The sequence below is a fragment of the Pipistrellus kuhlii genome, unplaced genomic scaffold, assembly GCF_014108245.1.
Source record: "Pipistrellus kuhlii isolate mPipKuh1 unplaced genomic scaffold, mPipKuh1.p scaffold_m20_p_4, whole genome shotgun sequence".
NCBI classification, from domain to species: domain Eukaryota; kingdom Metazoa; phylum Chordata; class Mammalia; order Chiroptera; family Vespertilionidae; genus Pipistrellus; species Pipistrellus kuhlii.
The window spans coordinates 71,543,432-71,567,363 of NW_023425540.1; the positions used below are offsets into that span (position 1 = coordinate 71,543,432).

The window sequence follows — 23,932 nt, forward strand, 5'->3', positions numbered from 1 at the left end:
CCCTTCAACTCTCTCTAAAAATGAATGAAAAAAATATCCCCGGGTGGGGATTTTTTTTTTTTTTTTTTTTTTTTTTTTAAAGAACAACTCCTAGAGCTGGAGGCAGTCCTTCCAGGGCAGATGCCAGAGATGAAAGCCTCTCACCTGGAGCTGCTTCCCAAACCTTCTCCCGTCATCAGGCCCTAAGGTTGGAGGTGCCATCCCCTCAGATTTGTGAGGATCTGTACCTGCACTGATGGCAGTGATACAGACGCTTCACTGAGGACCCCAGCCCAAGCCCGGCCTGGGGAGGCAGTGCGGGTGGAGGAAGGAGCACTAGACTAGGAGTCAGGCAGACCAGGTTCAAGTGGGAGCCTACACTAGGCAATCTTGGCTAACTCTCATCTCTCGAGTGGCTGCTTTTTGAAATCTTCAATTGAGGTAAACAGCCTCCCCCCCTCCTTCTTTTCCACATAGAAAATGAAGGATGCCTTGGTCCCTCCTCCAATTTGCACCTGGCTGGGGTTCTGCAGCCTTTGCTCAAGCCCACAGCCCCCTGGTCTTGTCCCAAGGGCGGCGCTACAGTGCGCTCGGGAACAAGTGATGCTGAACATGGGCCACCCAGCCCCACCTGGAGTATCAAGGCGGTGGCTCTCGAAGCCCTCCGGGGCCCCGACCTCCTGACCTGGACCCCGTCCTCTCACGTCTGTTGCTCGGCCATGAAAGAGGGGTGTGGGAGGATGGCACACAGACCTTTCCCTCACACACTCACACACAGGTGCACACGACAACCCACACCCCTGCATGCAAGACAGAGCCAGACCGAACACACTCAGGCCGTCCTGGCTCATGTGGCTCAGCTGGTTGATCATTGTCCCAGGCCCGGAGAGGTCACCGGTTTGATCCCCAGTCAGGGCACATGCCCAGCTTGCAGGCTTGACCCCAGATGGGGGGTATGCAAGAGGTAGCTGATGAATGTTTCTCTCTCACGTCGATGTTTCTCTCTTTTTCCCCCCTGCCTCCTCTCTCTCTCTAAAATCAATAGAAACATTTTTTTTTTTTTGGAACAAAAAAAGTTCCCTTTGATTAGAAAAACACATGTACAGGCTCACACCAACACATATTGTGAATACGTGCACACGGGCATGTGCAGGCCAACAGGAATGCGTCACATTTACACACACATGCACAAGCATGCACACGCAAACAGGCTCATACATAGGCTCACATACCTTAGGCTTCTGCCTCCTCCCTGTCGAGGCCTCTGGCAGCTTGTGCTCAAGGAGGGGATGTTCCGCAGAGGCCAGAGCCAGGGAATATGGGGCGGGGGCGGGGTGGAGAGGGCTGGGAGGCACAGAGGCCACAAAGAGGGCTGTGAGAGGCACACTGTGGAGTTAGCGCTTTACACTGCGGGTGACGGGGAGCCTGTTGTCCGGAGAATCTTTCCTTGAGAGAACTGGTGACAGCCTGGGGAACCCAGGATGAGAACTCTCAGAGGCCTGTGGGCTCCGGGCTCTGGCTCAGCTTTGCCTCTGTGGCTGGTGGGTGTTCTCGGGCAGATCCTTACCCTCTCTGGTTTAGCCATGTCCGCTACGTGGTCACCTGTGGCTACAGCCCACTGGGCCTACAGGGAATGCTAGGCCTGTCAGATGAGCTCCCATGTGGGTGTGACACCCCCCCCCCCCCCCCCCGAGAGATGTGGGACAGGCCTTTGCACAGGCTGCTCCGTTGGGTGTCTGAGAACCAGAGCTGGGGGCACCGAGGCCTGCCCACCTCTTGCCCACCTGGAGCCCAGGGAGTAGGAGGTGCTTATTGAGTCTCTGGGCTCCCACCCCCTGCCGGCAGAGCAGCTTCTCTTGGACCTTCTTCTTGCCTGTAGAAGAGTGGGGACCTCAACCAAAGAGGGACCTGCCCAGGCCTCCTTCCTCTTCCTGGGACCCCTCCTCTGCTTCTCCATCCACTCCTACCTCCTGGGCTTGGGCCCGTGACTGTGTCTTCAGTTCTTAAAACTCTGCTCCCATTTCTTCCGAAAGCCCCAGTGGCCAAAGAGATGCCACCGTATCTGTTCCCTCATCCCGGGACGGAAGTCCTGGGTCACAGAGTGGCCTTCTCAGCAGCCTCATCAGAACCTGCCGAACGATCTCCGTTAACACAGCCTGGGAAGAGTTCCAGCGGCTTCCATTCTCTCTGGTTCTCGGTGTGGTTCGTCTTTTTAATTGTAGCCGTTCTGGTGGGTGTGTGGGAGCATCTCATTGTGATTCAAGTAGCATTTCTTTATATGGCCGAGTTGAGCCCCTCTACATAGGACTATTGGCCAGTTGGATATCTTATCTTGGGATATATGTATTCCAAATGGTGACTGGCCTCTTCGCTCTCTGAATGGTATCTTCAGATGAAAAGAAAATCTCAATTCTAATGCAGTCACTTTTTATCCCAAAGTTTTCTTTAATGCTAGAGCTTTTTGTGTCCTATTTGAGAAATCTTTATTCCGAAGTCACGAAGGTAGTCACCCGTGTTTTCTTCTAAAAGCAGTGTTGTTGTATCTTTCATATTGAGATCTATGAGCCATTTCCAATTGACTCTCATGGGTGGTGTGGGTTAGGGTCCAATTTTTTCCATTTTACTTTTCCATTTCGATATTCAGTTGACCCAGCACCATCTATTGAAGAGCCTACCCTGTTCCTACAATACTGCGTTTGTGTACTTTATACTGTGTGGCTGTAGAAGTGTGGGTCTTTCCTTGAATCAACAATACAGTGTCTTAATTACTACACTTCTATAATATGCCTCAGTTCTGATAATGTAAGTCTTCTATATTGTTTTCTATTTGTTCCAGATGGCCTTGGCTATTCTTAAACCTTTGCATTTTCATATACATTATAGAATCAACTTGCCAACACACACACACACACACACACACACACACACACACGCTTCTGAAATTTTAAGTGGAATTATATTCACTCTATCTATCAACTGGGGGGAAATTAGCATCTTTACAATATTGGGTCTTCCAAACCATGAACACAGTATACCTTTCCATTTATTTAGATCTTCTTTAATGTCTCTCAGTGATAATTTATGGTTTTTAGTAGATTTACTCCTAGACAATGGTGCCTTTGTGAATGGTCTTTTAGATTTCATTTTCTATTTGTTTGTCACTAGTATACAGGAATGTGGTTGGTTTTTATGAGCTGTTTTTATATTCCAGTGATGGTGCTAACTTGATTTAATAATTTCCCTTTAAATTTTGTTGGGGGGAAGCAGCTTAGGGGTGTGGTCCAGCCATGGTGCAAGACCCATTGACTTTGAACTGTGGGCCGGAGATGGAGGTAGAGAGGGAGGAAGATAGATTCAGCTAGCTAGGCCAGCAGAGCCCCTAGGGCTAAGCTGGGGTACAGAAGTCTCAGACTTCGCCAGTGTCCAGCCATGGTACAGTTGTTGCCCTGGCCAGGAGCTCAGCCTACCATGCCCTCGTGGGAGGGGGGACCTGGGTTCTGGTTCTGTCCTTCAATTGGTCATCTGTGTGAGCTTAATTGAGTACATTGCTGAACCTTCTCACCCACCAGGAAGGATGGGTAATCCTGTCTCTCATCCACTAAGTACCTGATAAACATTTGGTGAATTGATTTCGATCACTAGTGTTATCTCTTTTTTCCATGGAGTGTTTCTGAACTTTGCCAGAAAGTTCCACAGTCCAGGGGCTGCTATGGGGGTGCCAGACATGGGGTGGAGATAGCCAACTCCCAATGTATTCTGAGAAGCTTCAGTGCTTCTCAGCCCGTCCTTCGGGACTTGTGTTCAGCAACATACTGAAGACACCATGCGAGGCTGCCCCTCTCCCAGAAGGAACTCAAGTTACTCTTCAATAAAAGTTTTGGCAGAAGTTCCTGAATAATCTTGCCTTCTCTGTGATCCCTGATATAGAAAAGGACAGAATTTAATTATTCTGTCCTGTCCACCAGCCCTGCGGCTGGGCCTGGCGGGCAGCCACATCTCTATCCGACCAGCAGGCTCCCCGGTCCCTGATGGGGGTCATTGCTCTGGTATGTGCTGAGGAGCACGGGGGAGGCACCGGGCAGGGCCCCTACCGTCGGCCTGACCTTGTTCTCTTTATCCTTCCCTTTGGGATGTGTGGCTGGGAGAAATCCAATCTGTTTGCGATTACCTGGATAAGCAGTTCTCTACAAGTTAACTGGACAGGTGGCTGCCCAGGCTGCCCCAACCAGGGCGCCTAGCTCAGTCCACCATGGCCTCATGGGAAAGGAGACTGGATTCTGATTCTGCCCTTTAATTGACAATCCATGTGGCTTTACGTATGTTGCTGAACTTCTCTGTCAACCTCTTTGCTATCTTAGAGCTGCAGGCTGAACTGGAGATGCCAGACTGGAGAAATATAGAATTAATTTATCATGTCCCTCGTTGCCCCCAGGGCCTGGAGAGCTCTGAGGCCTCTGGAAATCTAGCCTGCAGCTGGCTACTCTCCCTCCCTCTCCCCAAGCATCTCTAAGCCTTATGGCTAATTGGATTCCACCTGTTACAGAAGCTTAAGTAGGGGGCTTAGTGAGGTCTGTTTGGGCAGGTTTCCAGTGCAAGGTCAGACAGAATCTCTTGCAGGTGCAGAGTGGTGGGCCCTGTCCTGCACAGGAGGGGCACACAGATGGGCTCTGCCCCTCAGCACAGCCACTTATGTGTCCAGAGGCCCTTTGGGTGAGGCCACCTATCCCTGGGCCCTTGTCACAGATAAGGCATGTCTACAGATGGGACAAAGGGCTAAGTAGGGTTGCTAAAATTTTGTGTTTTTATTTCCTCATTCTGGTAGAGCTATCTGTAAGGCAGCTGGAGCTGAATCGCGGAACTCTCCTGAGTTGGGGAGACATTGCCCTGGTTGATGAGTCTAGTGAGGACCTATTTGTGGGTAGAGCCTTATATCAGTCAGTTTCCCCAGGGAAATAGAACCAAGGTGTGTGTGTGTCCATAAATGTATATCTACTTATCTATCTCTATAGCTATATGTTAAGGAATTGGCTTATGCAATTATAGGAGCTGGCACATCTAAAAGCCTTCAGGCAGTGGTCGGCAAACTCATTAGTCAACAGAGCCAAATATTGACAGTACAACGTTTGAAATTTATTTTGAGAGCCAAATTTTTAAAACCACTTCTTACACCACTTCTTCAAAATAGACTCACCCAGGCCGTGGTATTTTGTGGAAGAGCCACACTGAAGGGGCCAAAGAGCTGCATGTGGCTCGAGAGCCACAGTTTCAACCAGCAGTTGGAAACTCAGGCAAGATCTGCTGATGCAACCTTGAGGCAGAATTCCTACTTCCCTGGGAAACCTCAGTTTTTGCTCTAAAAATCTTCAACTGGCTCGATGAGGCCTACCCCACATTATTTGGGGTTACCTCCTTTCCTTAAAGTCAACTGGTTGCAGATGTTAACCACATCTGCAAAATAACTTCACAGCAACACCGAGCCCGGTGTTTGAACAACAACAGTACCAGAGCCTCGCTAGGTTGACACATAAAATGAACCTTCTCAGGCCTCCAGCCTCCCTTCTGAGTCTCAAGGCTGCTAATCCTCAGGGGCCACGGACACAGTGGGGGATGGGGCAGGGGAACCAGTCCTCTCACCCCAGACCAGAAATGTGAGCTTCAGAGCCATCCTCCTCTCGCACTTTGTGGTGTGTTTTCACATTGATCTCTGCTGACACCTGTCACATTTCTCAGGGGTGGGTCAGGGAGAGAGTATCAGGCCCATTTTATTGAAAGGAGACTGAGACTTGACGTTCAATGACTTTGGAAAGGTGTTGGTTCGGCAGTGGAACCAGATCTTTAGATTCTTCTTCACCTTCAGGTTACACACAAATATCTCCTTATAATGTCGGCCATCCCCGGTGAACTGCGGATGGGCCTCACTGCCTGTGCTCATGGCTGGGCCTAGAGAGGGGGAGTGGGTGGCTCCTGCCATAAGGCCATGAACTTGGCCAACTTCCTTTCCTCTCTGGGCCGTGGTTTCCTACCTACAAATGATTGTCAAGGTCTTTTCCTGCTCTGTTGGGGAGACTAAGAACTATGAGCAAATGACCCTCAAGGGATGCCTGTTTCATTCAATCCATGAATATTTATTAAGACCTACTGTGTGCCTGCTAACAGGTGGAACCAGAGGTGAGCTTGTGCAGAGGGGAACAGAGGCCGCAGTGTCACATGAGCAGGGAGCTGCCCTCAGTGTGGTGGTGGCTTTGAGGGACAGGACCATTCTTCTTCCTGTTGGAGTCTCATGGCCCACGCCTCACAGTGGACTCACGTGGCCTCTTTAGATTCCTCTGCAGTAGCCAACTCCTACCCGATGGATGAAACCCCTCTCAAGGGTCAGGCCTTGGGAATCCAGCCTCATTCAGGAGGAAGGTCCAGAACTTTGGGTACAGGGCTATCGCCAGTTGAAGTGCTGGCCAAGGGCAAATGGCAGAGGGGTTGGAACTACCATCTCGCTGTAGGTGGACGGAGCCCAGCAGTGAGAGCCCAAGGGCAAGGGTACGGGTGCCTGGAGAACCGAGCACCTGAGGCCCTTGGAGCAGATCCAATGTCAACTCCTTCACAAATGGGTACACTGAGGTGCAGAGAGGTGGAATGCAGGCCTGCAAGTCACACAGTGAGTTAGTGGTCTCTACAGAGTTCCCTTTCCTCTGGAGCTAGCCCCTCCTCCTCTTTCTCTCTCTCTCTCTCTCACACACACACACACACACACACCCGTTTGCCTGGCACATCCACACTTCAAGTATACACATATTGGCAAAGATTTCCTGGTACCCATGTCCTAGACACTAGGGACTTGTGTGGGCCTGCAGGGGGTGGGAACATGGGGATCACAGACTCTCAGGAAGTTAAAGTCTTCGTGTTAAGAGGGGAAACAGAGGCCCAGAGCTGGGCAGGCAGGGCCTCAGCCCATCACAGAGCCAGTCACCCCATCAGCGTCGTTTCCACCTCTCCGTGAATAACCGGAGAAAGCTAAGCAAACATGATTTAATTGCCTGTCGATGACAGAATGCCAGGGGAACCATAAACCCCGCCTGGTCTCAGAGCGCCTGCCTGCCAGGGCAGGTGGCACGGGGCGGCCGTGCTGGCGGACTCGCCCCCGCCCGCTGACAGGGCCTCTGGGGCCTCTCTGAGGCGGGAGAACGGACCCTCGTGCCCACCAACAGCCAAGCGGCTCCCCACTTGCCAAACCGGGCGCCTGGTGCCAGAGCAAACTGGGCCCGCGCCCAGCTCGCTTTCCAGAAATAGGTTCCTGCGAGCGCCCGGGGCTCCCCTCCCTCTGCTGACCTTCCCCACTGCAGCGAGTCCTATTTGTTGCCTCAGATCCTGGAAACACTTTGTTCAAGGTCCATAACCGCTGTAGAAGGTTCCATGGGTGGGGCTGGGGCGCTGATTTACCACGTACCCATGTCCATCCTCCTCCTGCTGCCCTAGGCTGGAGCTCCATGCGGAGAGGAAGGGAGCTGGGGCTCACGCATCCTGCCCTCCGCAGTCAGCCTGTTCCCCACGAGATGTGGCTGCTCAGGACGGCTCCTGGGCCTTGGCTGCAAGAGCAGGCCCCTCCTCCTTACTGCCCTGCCGCTCACCCTGCGGTCTCCGCACAGTCAGCAAGAGCTCCTGGGCACCCCCGTGGGTAGATGAGGGGATGGTTGTGTGTGGCGGGCGGATGGATGGATACCTGGGACCCTGCTTGTTTTGATCTCCGTCTTTCCCATTCAAACAGTGGCTCTCAGCCCTTCCAATGCCTGCCACTCTACAACTCCGATGTAAGTTGTAAACTAGAGCCCCACCCCCACCCATGGAGCATCGCGACCCACAGGTTGAGAACCGCTGCTGCAGAGCCTGAGACCATCGGAAGACACAGATGTTTACATTACGATTCATTAACAGCAGCAAAATGACAGCTATGAAGCAGCAACGAACATAATGTTATGGTTGGGGGTCACCACGGCAGGAGGAACTGTATTAAAGGGCGGCGGCGTTAGGAAGGTTGGGAACCACCGCATTCAAGGCTCCTTTCAAAGGCACTGAAGATCCTCAGGCTCCTTCCCTGTGGTTTGGCCTTATTGACGGGGCCTTGGGGACCCAGCTATTTCCCGGGGGGGCTCCCCCAGTGTCAGTGCCCGTGAGCCCAGGGAACACTGCCTTCCCTGTTCCTCCCCCTTCCTTTACCGGCCCTTCCCCGGAGAAACTAGAGGGAATCGAGGTGTACAACCTCCTCCTCCCCCACTCAACCCCAAACCACCCCCTCTCTCGCTGGCCTTTGTGAAGTCCTGCCCTTTCCGTGTTTATACCTCAGCCTTTAATCTGTTTTATGTATTGAGGTTACTGACAAGGTTTATTGCGGGGAGGAGGGGGAGTTCTGTTCCTAAAACAAGCCTATAAACCACCGGCTGGGCCCGGCCCAGGGGAGCAGGGAGGGCAGGAGGGTGCACGCGCTCTGCCGCCATGCGGGAGGCCTTTTAACCCGGGCGCTGGTGAGCAGAAAGCAGTGGGTGCCAGCCCCCAGGCCCCGAGGCCGCCCCACCCCCTCCCCGCACAGAGCAATCTCCTCTTTGGAGCAGGGACATCAGCAAGGTGACCTGCACTTGGTGACAGTGGTGGGGGCCTCTCCACGGACAGGCTGGGGTGGGACCCGCGGACCCTGCCAGTGCCCGGGAGGCCTCACTGCAGCCAAGGCGCCTCCACACACCCATGGGGCCCGCTGAGTCACCCAGCACCTCTCGTGCGTCTGTGTCTGTAACCAGAATGGGTTCCTGTCGGGTCAGGCTTTGAACTGAGTGAGGAATTCAGGTGTCCCCTGACGCTCAGAGCAATAAACGCTCTTTGGAACGCCTCGGGACCGACAGTCTATTTCCTCGTTAAAGAGCTCGGGTTTTCTGGGCAGACAGACTAGGAAGATAATTACGGCCCAGAGAGACGGTGCCTGAGGGTTAACCATCCCTGGTCTCCTCACTGGCCTTCCGGCTTCCGGGCCCTCCCACTCCGACCTCGGTAGGCTTCGCTGCCAGATGAACTTGTACAAATGCAAACTGACCTTGATTTTCACCTCCGCCAGTGGCTGCCCCTTGGCCTCAGGAGTTCTTCCTGCCAGAAGCTCTGTGGGGAGGCCTGAGCTCTGCATTGGTGGCCCCGAGGGGTGCTGAGCTCTGGCCAGGCTGCCGACAGACCCCTCTTCTGCTCCCCGCCCGGCCTCAGCACCTGTGCTTCCCCTCCTGGACCTGGCCTCTCCCTCTTCCTCACCTGGCCAGTCATTGTACATCCCTCAGGCTTCACTTTTTATGCCACTGACTGCAGGATGCCCTCCCCTGCCCCCAGCCCCCACCCCACCCCAGACTGGCTTTGGTGACCCCATGATGCTCTCTTGCATGTTCTGTTTTTGTGTTTTTTAAAAAAAAAAATATTTTTTTTGATCTTTTTACAGAGAGGAAGGGAGAGGGATAGAGAGTTAGAAACATCGATGAGAGAGAAACATCGACCAGCTGCCTCCTGCACACTCCCTACTGGGGATGTGCGCGCAACCAAGGTACATGCCCTTGACAGGAATTGAACCTGGGACCTTTCAGTCTGCAGGCCGGTGCTCTATCCACTGAGCCAAACCGGTTTCGGCGCAAATTCTGTTCTGACAGCTCTAGCATAGACCTCACCAATTGTGGCTTTGACACCTTTCATTTGCTGTCCATTCATCAGCTCTCTGATACTTCTGAGCCCCTACTCTGTACGGGGTGCTGAGACTCATGAGCAAACAAAATAAACAAAGACCCGGCCCTCAGGAAGCTTACAGGCTGGCTCAGTGCTGGCTCAGACCCTGTGCTGAGGAAACGAAGAGCACTATGTGCTGTGGGCGCCCAGGAAGGAGGTCCGAGGTCAGGGAGGCTGCGCGGAGGAGGGGACACTCAGGATGAGGCCCTGGTGGAAGGCTGGGAGTTTTCCGGGCATACAACCCAAGAGCTGGCTGCTTTCCCATCCGGAGGCTGTCCTGGTGGCTGGGTTGCTCTCTCCTCAGGACCTACACTCCCCCTTCACCTGGGCTCCTCTTCTCTTGCAGAATGCATGAACTGCACCCGGCTCAGCGACATGAGTGAGCGACTGATCACGCTGGAGGCCAAGGTCAGACAGACTGGGGAGCCTGGTCCTGCAGAGCTGGCTGTGGGGAGGGTGCATCAGGCACCTGCACAGTGTGGCTGGGGAACCCCCGCCTCAGGGAACCCAGCGGGCTGAGCAGCCTGGCCCCAAGGGGTGGGGACTACTAGGGCCGAGGAGCTGTGGGTGGCCTTCTGTGGGCCGGGCCGCCTCCCGGGGTGGGGAAGGGAGTGGAAAGGGCAAGAAATCTCAAGGTTCCAGGCAGCAGGCTGGTCTGGGGACAGGCCTTGGAGGCCGAGGGACTGGATGCCCAGAAGTGGACCCCTCAAAGGAAGGAGTGGTTGTCTGCCAACCCCGCCCCATGGCGACTACCCCTAACTCTGGCCCCTGCTCCTGCTGTCTGGCTTGAGGCCAGTCCTCCGCCTTCTGCATCAGGGGAAGGAGAAGGTCACCTCAGAGGCAGAAGGACTTGATGAAGGATAAGTGCTTGAGAATGGCCCCAGGTGGCGCTGGAGAAGAGAGGGAGTCAGAGGGAAGGGAAGAAAGTGCGGGTGCAGGGGTGCGGTGGGGCAGGTTCCCGGGAGGGCCCTGGGCGGCGGGGCTGAGCTTGCTGCAGAGCAGGCCTCTAGGGGCCAGGATGCTCCCATCCCTCCCTGGGCGAGGCGTCTGTGGGGTGGTGTTCCCTGTCACCCTGGCCTGCCCCCCAGCTCACTCTGGGCAGGAGAAAGCCCTTGGCAGGAACAGGCAGGAGAAGGCAAAGCAGTGAGGCCAGGGGCTCTGCCCGCTAGGCCGTTCTCAGCAGTGCCCCAGAGGTCTGCGAGCAGGCGCTGGTGACTGACTAGCGGGGCTGGGCCTAGGGGAGGACAGACCCGCTGGGGCAGCAGAACTGCAGGGAGGGATCGCCTGGCCTCAGGGCAGAGCCAGCACTGGGAGGCTGGCTTTCCTGAGCCTGAGGCAGAGCTCGGAGAGGGCCTTACATAGGAGGGGGTGTGATGATAGCTGGCTACCAGGGAGGCCAGAGCGAGGCAAGAACTCTGAGAGCAGTGCCAGCTGTTCCCGCCCACCTGGCCCTCACGCAGACACATACACATGGACACATAGACACATAAAGGTACACACGGACACACATAAATACAACATACAGATACCACATACAGGTACATAGACACACACACACACACACACACATACACATAGCCCTTGCTAACCCCACTTTGCCTTTGGCCCTGCCCCTGCCTGGAAAGCTTGACTGTGAGGCACCTGCCTCGTCCGGTGGGGGCTGCAGGTGACTGTCACATGGGGTCAGCCCTACGTGGGGCCACCCACCAGCTGGGTGACTTCAGCAAGCTCCCGCCTCCTCGTCAGCAGAATGGACTCAAGTCCCAGCTCCTGGGGCTGCAGGTGGTGGGATCGGCTTTGGAAAGGGTTGGATGCTAGACAGGCGTGCGGGTCCGTGTTACCATCGATGCCATGCCTCTGTTCCCACGTGCAGATGAAGACACGGGTGCCAGGAGACGTCCGTGCAGAGCACAGGACACGAAAGCCCCCGGGCTGAGGGCTCTGTGTCCCCACCCCTCCCCTGGGAGGGAGGCTCCCTCCCCCGGCCGCCAGGCTCCTGGCCCGAGGCCTGGTGTGGCCGGTGCTCTCCGGGGCTCAGCGGCTTTTGGGCGCTGGGGATGGAGGCTTCACAGAGAAGATGCGGCCGTGTGGGCCACGCTACATGGGGATGGGGAATCCTGGGGGGGTCCCAGCGCTGGGGAGAGAATGGGGTGCACTTCTGGCACCCAAGGTTTTAGGAGAGGCAGGCTCCCGGGGCCAGCTGCCTGACGGACATTTTCCAGGCACCTGAGGCCTCCGCGTGGTTTGGCAGAGCGTCGTCCACAGCCTGCCTGGCCCCCGCCCAGCACCTCGGGTGTTAAAAGTCACAGCTCCGGGGGAGGACTGGCACCGTGCCCGCTGTCCCCACCCAGCTGGCCCTCACCCATGCCCTCCTGCCATGAGCAATTCCTTCCCAGGTCCGCCCAGTCCCGACACCTCCCTCCATCTCCGCCCCAGCAGCAGAGCCTCGGGCGGCGGGCTGGGGGCCAGGCTGGCTCTCTGGCCTGAGCATCGTGACCCCTCAGCAGACTTTGTGGGGGCAGGGGGCGGGGAAACAGCAGGATGTGTTGGAGGAACCAGGGCTCAGGTTCCTGTCCTAGCACTAGCCCTGCCGTGGCACATCCCTTCTTGCACTCCACTCACTCTGCTGTCCCGTGAAATAGAAGCTGAAGGAGTCTCTTCCCCGCTCCTCACGGGGACCTTCTGAGGCAGGGGTATGGTGGGGACTCAGGTGGTTCTTGGGTGGGGGGTAGTGAGGGGAGGAAGCTTGGGTCTGGAATGTGCAAACAGGTGGCTGCACCCATTTCCTTATGGGGAGCCCAGCTCAGCAGCGCCCCCTCCTTCTGAAGTCCCAGGGAGGGGCTGGAAGACTCCTGTTCCAGCTCACCTTCTGGCTCCCGCCTGCCCGCTCCAGGCTCAAGCATCTCCTAGGGCAGTAATCGGCAAACTCATTGGTCAGCAGAGCCAAATCGCAACAGTACAACCATTGAAATTTCTTTGGAGAGCCAAATTTTTAAAACTTAAACGCCTTCTAACGCCGCTTCTTCAAAATAGAATCGCCCTAGGCCGTGGTATTTTGTGTAAGAGTCACACCTAAGGGGCCAAAGAGCCACATGTGGCTCGCAAGCCGCAGTTTGCTGACCACGGTCCTAGAAGGACAGGGCCACTAGGAGTTCGTTGAGAGATAGTGGCCTGGAGGAGAAGGGGGTCACCATTGAGGCAAGTTTTCAGGACAGCCCAGCAGCCCCGGGGAATGCACCAACCACAGATGAGCCTGCACGGGTCAGAGGACATGGAGCTGGGGCAGCCAGGCCAGAGGCTGGGTCTGGTGGCCAGTGACAGAGGAAAGAGCCAGGCAGCCAGACCCCAGGTGGGAGTCAGATCAAGAAGCTGACCCAGAGCAGCAACCCAGAGGCCTGAGAGCTGGGGCTCTGCCCCCCCGGAAGAAGCCTGTGTGGGTGTGTCAGGGGAGAGGCATTCAGGTACAAGTATCTAAGGCGGCTGTTCCTTGAGGACGTGTACTGTCTGTTTAACAGAAAGTCCTGAGAGGGTTTCGGAGGCTCAGGAACCCAGGCTCTTCCCTGGGGAGAGCAGCTACACGGAGTTTGGACGGGTTCAAACCTCAGACTAACGAGAGGGCACGCCTTCCACGGCCACGTGCAAGTCCCAGGCTGGAGGGCAGAGCCCTCCCAGCACCATGATGGCCAACAGCTGTAGTCCTAAGCTGGACCCTATGGCCCCACGTGCCTAAGTGATAGAGGCTGAAGTAAACAAAGCTCGATCGGGTGCATGTAGTTGAGTAGGCCCCAGCCTGCTGTGAACATCTTGGCCACGGCCTTACTTTGCCTCGTGGCATCTGCTATGACATAAAGACACGGCTTGTAATCCGTATCGCTGTCTCTCCATCAGAAAAGCAGCGTCCTGCCCAGATCCAGCCTTCATTCTCTTGTTTGTCTTTTCTACATCCTTCCCCGCCCCCTCTCAGGGCCGCTGAGCCTGGCTGAGCTGGTGCTGCACATAAGGCGCCCCGGGGCTGTGTGTCCCATGGCCAGGCCGGCCCGCTCCACTGCACAGCCTCCCCCTTCGCCCCTTCAGTGAATTATCTTTTGTCCTCACGGTCCAGGCCTCCTGGTGACCATGTGGCTACTGCAGCCCAAGGCACCGCATTCTCACACCGAGGCCAGAAGCAGGCAGTGGCCCCCAACAAACGTCTCAGTGGCCAGCCCTGGGCTAGAGGCCCTCCTCCTAGTTGCCAGGAAGCTGGAAAAATGAGTGCCTGGCCAACCACGAGTCTTTCTCTGGGGCCCCACAGGGCAAGGGAAGAAGGGGCAGTGGGGCCCGGACACCCACCAGGGTCAGCTCCATCGTCCCTCCCTGTCGGCGCTGGGGTTGCCCGAGGACCCAGTCCTCGCAGCTGGTCGGGGAGTCCTACCGTCCCCCTTTCCTGGGACAGCTGGGTGGCTGTGGGGGCACAGGAGCCAGAAGGCCAGCAGGGAAGAAGCGTTCGGCCTTCTTCCCTCTCCTCCCCCTCCGTTTACTCGCTGACCTCATGGACACAAGGAGTGGGCGGGGGCCCGAGGGGACCTCCCTGCATGGGGGTGGCAGAAGCCTGGGCGCTCGGCTGGCCTCTCGTGCCCGCGGCCAGACCACAATGACGTCATCGGGGCCGCTGCCCTGGGCGGCCGTGGTCTGGTGTTCACGGCCCGTCCCCACGCCCACGGCCGCTGCCCCGGTGAGCTCATGCCCCCGTAGGGCGGGGCCAGCTTCTCCGGGAGGTTGGCCACGGCCGGGCCAGGCGGACGCTGACTCGGCCGTGTCCATGCTCCTGTGCCGGGCGTGGGCTCTGTGGGCCTGTGTCTGTGTGGGAGGGGCCCCAGGAGAGAAGGAGCCGGGCCTCTGGTGTGGGGACAAGGCTGTGTGTGGCAGGTCCCTCTGGGGAGCCCAGGGCCTGGCCATTACAGGAGAACACCAGGGCCTGCCCCCCTTAATCCCGCCAGGCTGCCCTGGCCCTCCTGCTCCTGCCTGCTCCCTGTTCAATAGTCCATAGGTCCTGAGACCCGGCCCCTGGACCGCACACTGGCCACCTTCACCCCAGGCTTGCCCTCTCTCATGCCCTTGTTTGCCTGGTGGCAATTCCACTGTCCCCAGAGCCAGACCACTAATGGGAGAGCCACTCCCACCTTCATCCATGCCTGCCCCCAAGACCCAGGTCCTGCCAGTCCTCCTCAGCCCCATCCTCACGCCCACTGTCCAGGGCCCGCTGCCTCCTGCCTCCGGCAGCCGGCTCTCCCCACTCCCCAGGCCCTCGGCTGCCCCAGCGTCCTTGACTGTGACCCATCGTCCAGCCAGCTCCCAAGGGAAAACTCAGCCGTTGAGGCAGAAAACCCCCCCTTCCCTCTGGGGTCACAGGGGTCAGGAGACTGGGTTCCTCTCCGAAGCTGCTGTGTGGCCTGAGCTGGCCGGTCCCCTTTTCCTGGCTTTTGTGAGGCTCCACCGAGACCAAGGCTGTGGAGAGAGGCGAACGGGGCACCCCGGGGGGCCCTGCCCTGCTGTCTGCTCGCTGAGCGACCCTGGGCAAGACGCCTGTGGTCTCTGAGCCTCTCTCACCTCCTTGCCTGTGATGTGGCCACTGACCCCTCCTGCCTCATGGGCTCTTGGGAGCATCAGGTAGGAGAGGGGCTCAAAGCAGCCAACAGAGCCCCAGAGGGAGGACCCAGCCACCCAGGACAGAAGGAACTGAGACACTAAGGATCCTTGGAGACTGTCACCCAGGCCCAGAAACACTGCAGAGCTGTTGGGGGCAGGGGGCGCTCAGAAGGGCCTATGCCTCTTATCTGGGAAACAGCCCAACCGGGGTCCAAGTTCTGAGAAGGCAGCTTGTAGTCATCCCCATTTTGCTGAGGGGAAACTGAGGCTCACAGAGGTCATGATGCTTGCACAAGGTGACAGCGGCCGCATGGGAAAGCCAGGATTCAAGCCAGCCTGTGTGGCCGCGGGACCTGAGCCTCCCCCGTTAGACAGCACTGACCCCAGGCCGGGCCCTGGGGACCAACAGCAGGAGGGCGCCTGCTCCACGTGGTTCTGTCTCCCACTCTGGCTGGCTGTTGGCTTAGGGATGAAACGGAGGCCCCTTCTGCCCAGAGGGTGAGATGGCTGTGGGGAGGAGGCACAGCTCCCTGGAGTCTCAGGATCTTCCTCAGGGGGGAGGGCAGGGCTGACAGAGGGCCCTGCAGGAGCCAGGGCTGCAGGAGGCGGTCTCAGGCCAGGAGGGTCCAGGGTGACTCAGGGCATGTGGACCAGAGCCACAGGTGGGGCCCAGGAGGGGCAGGCTGGGTGGAACGGGCACCTGTGCAGGGACAATGGGGGTTTGGAGGGGGCCTGGGTAGGGTTCGTTTGGCATGAGGTCTTCATCCCGCTGCTGTGTGGGAGGAAGTGGGGGGCTCCAGGAGGTGAAGGGGGGCAGATGGAGGTAGGAAGGCAAGAAGCTGCTGTGGAGCCTGGGCCATGGGCCAGGGAAAGGCCGAATGCGCAGGCCCTGACACCACCCCCTCCCTGAACAGCGGGGGAAGTCCCAGGGAGGCCCAGGACTCTGATGTGGGAGAGGGTTCAGGGTGGGACAGAGTGGGGGTTCGGGCCTGGGGCCTGGGTTTGGATGCCTTTGGGCGTCAGTGATCATCACAGCAGGCCCCCCTCACAGGCCCGCTCACCACCCTCTGCCCCATCCTCAGACCCCTTAATCCCGGGGAAATGGAGGGAAGGGACAGCTAGTAATCTACAGGATTCAGGGGTCTGGCTTCTAAGAGCTGGACTGACCCTGAGACACCAGACTCCTCCTCCCCATCGGCCAGATGGGCACCAAGGGCAGGGCACACACGGGGGGGGGGCAGGAGGCCGGGCTCCACTTCATACCGCTGAGGGGCCCCAGTGCCCTCCCTCCCCCTGCTGCCTAGGGCCTGCCCAGGTTCTCTGGCCCCGCACTGATCCTGGGCTCACAGTGCCCCCTGCTGGCCTCTTCAGAGGCCGCAGGACTGCACTGGAGCCACGGCGGCCTGGCTCCCAGTTGGAGAGAATTAGGGAGAGCATGTCTTTGCCCAGGCCCTGGGTCTTGCAGTCTTTGACCCCTGAGTCCCTCAAGATGGGAGGGCAGGCTGCTTGCCAGGCTGCCCTGAGTGGTCACAGCCTCCTTTTGTTTTCCTGGAGCTCCTACTAAAATTCAAACCAGGCCCATTCCCCCCTACTCCCTACCCCTCATATCTCTTCTTATTTTCCTCCCTCCTTCCCACCTTCCATCTATGCATTCATCCATCCATCCATCCACATTCCCTGACCATGCTATCTGTGCCCTGAGCCAGGCAGTGTGGGGGACAAGCTCACTCAGTGCCCCCTGGTGGGGAGACAGGGAGGTGGAGGTGGTCACGGTCATGACTCAGATCTCTCATCCCAGCGGCGGCCCCCCTAGAAAAAAATGTTCCGGGACTCTGAGAGGGGACGGACCTGCAGGAGCCTGAGGGTCCAGGAGGGCTCTCCTTAAACAGGAAGGGGAGGAGGGCAGGGGTGGGAGAGCATGTCGGCCAGGGGAGTGGGGGCCCCACTGAGGAGGGTGACCCCAACCCAGCAGGGGCAGCTGCAGGTCTCACGGGGCCCTCTCCCTGTCCACATGTGTCCCAGGCCCAGCCCGGGCTGACCCTCTGCCCTTCTCCGGCCCAGGTTCTCCTGCTGGAAGCAGCAGAGCGACCCTCAAGCCCAGACAACGACCTGCCCGTCCCCCAGAGCACCCCGCCGCCCTGGAACGAGGACTTCCTCCCTGACGCCATCCCTCTCGCCCACCCAGGGCCCCGGAGAAGGCCCACGGGCCCGGCTGGTGAGTGCGGCCGCAGGGGAGAGCTCGGGCCAGCCAGAGGGTCCACAGGCAGGGCCCACACTGGCCTTAGGTCACACATGGCCACGTGGCATTTTAAACACTTGAGCTGCCATTTAAACAATGAGGCATTTCACATAAAAGTGAGGATTTCTGGCTTCTTTTAGAAAAAAACAGGGACTCTGGCCGTTGGGACTGGCCAGTCCATCCTGGAGACAACTGGCTGCAGATCTTATCTCAGCTCTGCAGTTTGCCCCAGTCCCCACCGTTCCTTATTGCCTGCAGCCCAGCTGCTGTCCTCACCAGCTGCCCTGATGCTACCTCAGCATCTTCACGCATGCCCTCGGCCCAGCCTGCTGCTTGGCTGGCACCATGTATAGCAGCCCCCGTCTGCATACCCCCAGGACGGGGAGCTCACTGCCTCCCACCAGCTTCTGGGGACACCCCGACAAGCTCTGAGAGACTTGGAGGGCACCTGCTGCCCTGCTATCTTCTCCCTTCTCTGCACAGTTTCAAGTCAGGGATAAAAAGTTCTTTCCGTAGCTTCCATCCGCTGGCCAGGATTCTGTCCTCGGAGCCCGCGAGTAGTAATAACAATTGTAATAGTAGCCCGAGTTGTTGAACGCCTGCCTGTGCCAGGCGCTATGCTGGCCTTCACCTGAGTGGGTGTCCAGCTGACACCTGTCAGTGTGGCTGAGCTCGGGGGTGTGAGGCTGGTGCCCCCCCCCCCCCCGACTGGTCAGTGCCCATGCTGTGCCAGTCATTAAATATTTGTACATCATGCTAGGCTGGACAGATGACCTTTCTGGTGAGCTCATAAAGCTCATAAAGCTTGGGGTGACAGAGAAAATTGAGGCTCAAAGAAGTGACCCCTGGGGTTACCCAGCGACCCGAGGGTTCCGTCTCCATGATTCTTGTCCCCACAGGAGCCCTTTGAGTGTGATGCTCTCCTTCCCTCTCCACTCTGCCGGCTGAGCCCCCAGCACCTCCCAGACTCAGCTCTGAGCACCTGCCTGAGCCCTTCCCGGGCCACCTCTGCCCTGCTTCCTGGGTGCCCGTCCTCAGGAGCAGGAGCTGGGAGGGTGGCCCTTGGAGCGGGAGAGTTGGCATCCAGCAGCCAGTCCTGGGGCTGGGGGAGGAGCAGATATTCTGGGCTCTTCCAAGGCGCTGAGGCTGTGGGTGAGGGGGAGCCGCTCCCTCTGGGTCCCCTGGCCCACTTCTCTGGCCACTGTCCCCAAGGCCTCACCCCAGAGGACTGGACCACGCCATGTTCTTTAAGTCCTCCTTCTGTGACTGAAAAAGGAGGACCCAGGCCTTAACCCCCTGGGGGTGGGAGGGGAAGGCTGGCAGCCACTCTGGGTCTTCCTGGCCAGACGTGACTCCTTTCCAGGGAAAGTGCAGTTCCAGGACATGGCCACCAGGTGGCGAACAAACCCTACAAATGGTGACACCTGGATTTCCCAGCGAGCAGGTGGAGTTTCCCCAAAGCAGGAGCCCCTCAAGCCCTTCCTCCTGGACCACAGTCACGTGGAGTTGAGATGGAAGGGCCTTAAGATCCAGCACAGGCCCCTCCATCAGTCCATCAGGCGCTTCTGAGCGCCCTCTCCAGGCACTCCGGAGGGAGAAGGGCTGGCCCAGGCCACATGGTGGGCCTCTAACCTCTACTCACTCACCCGTGGGGCCTGAGACCCCGGAGGTGAGCAGGCATGTCCTGTGGTGCTTCCTGGAGTCTCCGAGAAGGCCTCTGCCACACGCTCGTGTCCCAACTCTGAGCAGGGAGCCAGAAGGCCGTGGAGAGAGGGAACCTGACTCACCCACAGCCTGGCTCTGGGCTCTTGAGCGAGGGGCCACGCCTGGACCCTCAGTCCCCCTGTCAGGTGGAAACAAGAGCAGCTCTTGAGATCGTAGAGGTCATTCGGTGCAGAAATGGTGTGTCCCCGTACTGCCCGACGGGGCTGACGCCCCTTTGCCCATCCGTTCGGGGAAGCCTCAGGTGGAAGCCTCAGGTGGACGGACGGCTCCGGGGTGCAGGGCTGTCCCCACAGCCCAGTGCTCCCAGGCCTCATCTCATTCTCTCCCCAGGGCCCCCGGGGCAGACAGGACCACCGGGGCCTGCAGGCCCCCCCGGCTCCAAAGGTGACCGGGGCCAGGCAGGAGAGAAAGGCCCGGCAGGGCCTCCTGGTAAGGACACTGGCTCGGCCATTTGTCTCCTGGGGAACAGGGCCTGGGCTTCTCCCCTGTCTGAGCAGGCGAGTCACCTCGTACACCCAGCAGCACTCTAATTGCTGTGCATCCCCCCCGCTTTAGGGCCTGGTCTCTCCCTGGGCTGCAGGAGGGAAGAAGAGAGGCTGTGGGGGCTGTGGGGGTGGGGGCTGCTGGGCTGGGGTTGTCCTCAGTTTTTTAAACTCCCCTGGTCCTGCGGGAAGTTGCCACCTGCGTGCTCCTGGCCAGAGCCAGGTCCCTGGAGGAGGCAGAGGGCACCAGGCCAGAGCCGTCCCTGCCTCCAGCTGCCTGGGGCTGGCTCCCTGTGCACCGGGCAGGGAAGGGGAAGCCACTTCACTTACATCCTAAGACAGCCCTCTAGGGAGACTGTGGTCTGGAGGTACCGCCGACCCTGTCCCCCTTGGGGCCTGTTTCCTGTCTGCAATGCTGGCTGCCAGGCCCAGCTCTCACCTGACTCCTCTTCTCCCCGTTACAGGCCTCTTGGGGCCACCAGGGCCCCGTGGGCTGCCTGGAGAGATGGGGCGCCCCGGCCCCCCCGGCCCCCCCGGCCCAGCAGGCAGCCCGGGCCTCCCTCCAAACGGCCCCCAAGGCGTCCTCTACTCCCTGCAGCCCCCGACGGACAAGGACAGTGAGTGCTGGGCTGAGGGGAGGGGGCCTGGCACCCTACCAGCGAGGGGGGCACTGGCTTGGGAGAGGGCTTGGACAAGCGGGGGCACCGGAGACCAATCCTGACCCCTCAACCCCGCTTTGGGCCCGGCATGGCCTGTCCCTGCCTTGGTGCTCAGCTGGGGTCCCGACTCTGCAAAGATCACTCCGCTCTTTGGCCTGGCCTGTCTCTCTGCCGGGATGGCCCCACCACGGAGCTCATCTGCTGTCCCACCTCCTCGTCCCACGTGCCCTCCCTGCAGGTCACCTGGCAGGTGTTGTGTGGGCACTGGGGCAGCGTGAGAAGAACACGCCTCCCTCAGGGGCCACGGTCAGTGCCAGAGGCAGCGCCGGCCCGGCTGAGGGGCTGAGGCCCGCGGGAGCCTGGGGAGGTTCTGTGAGAAGCAGAGTGACAGGACTGGCTTACCGTGTTGAGGAGAGGGGATGGGTGGGTACATCGAGGGCATCGTGGTGGAGAGGGACCTTTAGTCAGCTGCTAGGGATCCCCCCCATCCCCCGTCCTGCCGGTGCTTCTGTCCCCTCAGGCAGCACAGCCCTCGCCCTAGTGTTAACACCTGATCCCTTTCTGAGCCTCAGTTTTTCCATCTGATACTATTTCTGGATGGAATTGCTCTGGGCTTCTAAAACAGCCCCCAGCCTCAGCCTGAACCACGTGGACTGGGCCCTGGGCTGTCCTCGTGAGTGAGGGGCCTGGCCAGCAGGCAGGGCCTGGCCAGCAGGCAGGGCCTGGGAGGCGCCGGCTCTCCCACGGGGGATGTTAGCTCACTGCGCGCTCGGCTTCCTCACCCGCCTGTGGCTCAGAGATGGCCCTGCGCAGGCAGAGAATGGATAGTGTTTGTGATGCACTTGGGGGTCTCGGGGCTCAGCACCCCCCCACCCCTGAGCCACGAGGAGCCACCAAGGGCTGCCCACCTACCACCTCCGGTGCCCAGAGCCCCCTTAGACGGCACCCTCCTTCCCCAGCCCTGGGCCCCCGAGGGAGGGCGGCCTGTGGGGTGTGAGCATTGGGAAAGGTGGGGACTGAGCACCCCCGGGTGCCCACTTGCTGTGAGGCCTCGGAAGCACAGGCCGGGCTTCCATGATTGGAGGAAGGGGCAGCCGCAGCCCTGGCATTTCCTGGGCCTGGCTGCTCTGTCTCTGCTCTGGGGATGCCTGGGCAGTCGCATGGGGCTCCCCCTGGAGAAGACAGGCCGTCAGACAGGCCCCACCTTGCCCCGGGGCCCTGCTGGCGGCAGCTAGAGGGGTGAGCAGGGAGGGCTTCTTAGGGGAGGCCTGAGTGAGGGGGCCAGCGGGGCACGTCAGGCAGGCATGTGGGATGGAGCCTGGAGGACAGGGCCAGCCTGGGGCTCGGAGGGGAGTGGGGCTGGCCAGAGTTGAAGGGTCTGGATTGTTCAGGAAAGTGTTTGTCTTTATAAGAAGCTCACTGGGCCCCGCTGCCCGGTGACCTGGCCTCCGTAAGCTCTTCTGAGCTGTGGGAGCAATCGCATCTGTTTCCCTGGGCTGCTTTGAGGCCCCAGTGGGGCCCGGGGCATCCACCCCAGCTCTGGGGGACCTCAGGTCCAGCCTCCCAGCTCTGCCAACCCCGCCCTGCCAGGTCACAGGCCGTCTGCTCTTCCCGCAGATGGAGACTCGCAGCTGGCTTCTGCCGCCGTGGACACGGTGCTGGCCGGTGTCCCAGGGCCCCGGGGTCCCCCCGGCCCTCCAGGTAAGTGCAGAGGGCAGCAGCACGGATGGCCTGGACTGGGTACCCCATCCCGGGCTTGGCCTGCGCCAAGGGGGCGTGAAGGAGCCATTAGGGGGCCCGTGGCCTTGGCAGGGTGCTGGAGACTGGGTCTGCCCCCACCTACCGTTTGGCAGCTCACTTGTGGGGCTGGACAAAGGGACCCCAGGTTCCTGATGCCCACATAGAGCCGCTCAGAGCTGCCCTCACGTGGGCCTGGGTGGTGGATGGGATGCCCTGGATACACAGAGGCCCAGGCCCAGGGGGAGCGTGGGGGCAGCAGAGGGCAGCTCAGGAGGGACCGGTACTATGAGAGGCACAAGGCCCCGGGCCTTTAGGCAGAAACCAGTGGCCCTGCGGGGGGAGATGGCCCCGGGCTCCATGGGCTGAGCCTGCATCTGGCTTGACCCCCACCCTCCATGGACCCTCCCTGCACAGGGGCCGTTGGGGCCAGGGCCACGGGAGCTCGGCCCACCCAGCTGTGTGGATGTCTCCAGGCCCAGAACACTCACTCCCTGTCACTCGTTTACTCTCTTACCCACTGAACTAATACCCACTGAGCCAATCCTACCTGCCGGGCCCTGTCATAAAACAAAGGCTCATAAACAGAGGCTCCGGTCCGGGTGGCACTCACACCCTCGTGGGCGAAGCAAACCTTGGTCATAGTGAGTGAGTCCACAGGCCTGAGTGGGGAGGGAAAGCAGGGCTGGGGCGGGCCCGGCGGGCAGGCGTCTTTCTGAGGTGGATCTGAGTCCCACTCAGACCAGGTGAGGGGATGAGCCTGGGGACACCTGGGGCCTCAGGGGATGTGCTCTGACCGCAGAGAAGGGCTTCGTGCTGAGTCCAGATGTGCGGGCCCCCCGCCCCCCCGTGCACTGTCCCGAAGGCCCTCCTCAAGCGTGGGGGCACATCGGAACAGCCCATGGGGCTGTGCGGGCAGGGACAGAGGCCTCCTCGTGCACGTGTGCTGGAAGTTCACCCTGAGCGCGGCTTCCTGTGCCGGGCACCCAGCCTGACCCTCCGGGCTTTCTCCGTCCCAGAGGCCGTCGGACGTGGAGACGGACGGCAGGCAGGGCGGAGGCTGGGAACTCCCAGAAGTCCGTGTGGAAGAGAGGTGGGGCGGGTGCTGGGAGGCCTCCTGGAGGAGGAGAGGCTCAGCCGGGGAGGGGGAAGGCCGGTAGGAAAGAATGGCAGGGAAGATGTGCGGGGATGGAGACGCTCAGAGGAGGGAGCGGCATTGGCAGAGGCACAGAGCAGAGACCTGCCCGGGAGGGCATCTGGGGAATGCGAGGGCCTGGGCTGGGCGGGAGCTCACTGAACAGCTGCTTTCTGGGTGTCCCCATGCAGGGTGGGTGATCGAGAAGCAGTTGTAGTAACCCAGGCAAGAAGAGGGACCTGGGGGGCTTGGGCCCCAAGTCCCAAGGAGGGGCCGACCTGGGAGAGATTTGCGGGGGGGCTGGCTGCTGAGGGAGGCCCTGGGAGGAGAGCAGGTTGGGGTGTGGGATGCATAGAGGTGGCTCTCTGCTCTGAGTATGGGCAGGAGAGGCCAGGGGAGTGTGTTCCCCCGACATTCAGTCCCCAGATCTCTGTTTGCTGCCCCTGAGGCAGGCCCAGGGCAGGGGCTGGGGTGGAGGGTGGGAATGTCTCTCTCCGGAGCTGATGGGGGGCACAAGGCCTCTCTGGCCCCCGGTAACTTGTCTGTAACCCCGCCAACAGGTCCCCCAGGCCCTCCCGGTGCACCTGGATCCCAGGTAAGGCTGCGCTCGTTT

The 23,932-nt window shown here is 59.4% G+C and overlaps 1 protein-coding gene across 2 annotated transcripts in view; it reads left to right on the forward strand.

Moving 5' to 3' along the window:
• Nucleotides 1-23,932, forward strand: part of COL26A1 (collagen type XXVI alpha 1 chain) — a 148,953-nt gene that overhangs the window by 118,146 nt on the left and 6,875 nt on the right. For both annotated transcript variants that reach the window (XM_036408992.2, XM_036408993.2), the window contains exons 4-10: nt 10,064-10,125; nt 17,404-17,557; nt 19,637-19,735; nt 20,253-20,405; nt 22,065-22,148; nt 22,487-22,501; nt 23,880-23,914. In XM_036408992.2, coding sequence (XP_036264885.1) covers nt 10,064-10,125; nt 17,404-17,557; nt 19,637-19,735; nt 20,253-20,405; nt 22,065-22,148; nt 22,487-22,501; nt 23,880-23,914 — 602 coding nt within the window. The remainder of the gene's footprint in view (nt 1-10,063; nt 10,126-17,403; nt 17,558-19,636; nt 19,736-20,252; nt 20,406-22,064; nt 22,149-22,486; nt 22,502-23,879; nt 23,915-23,932) is intronic.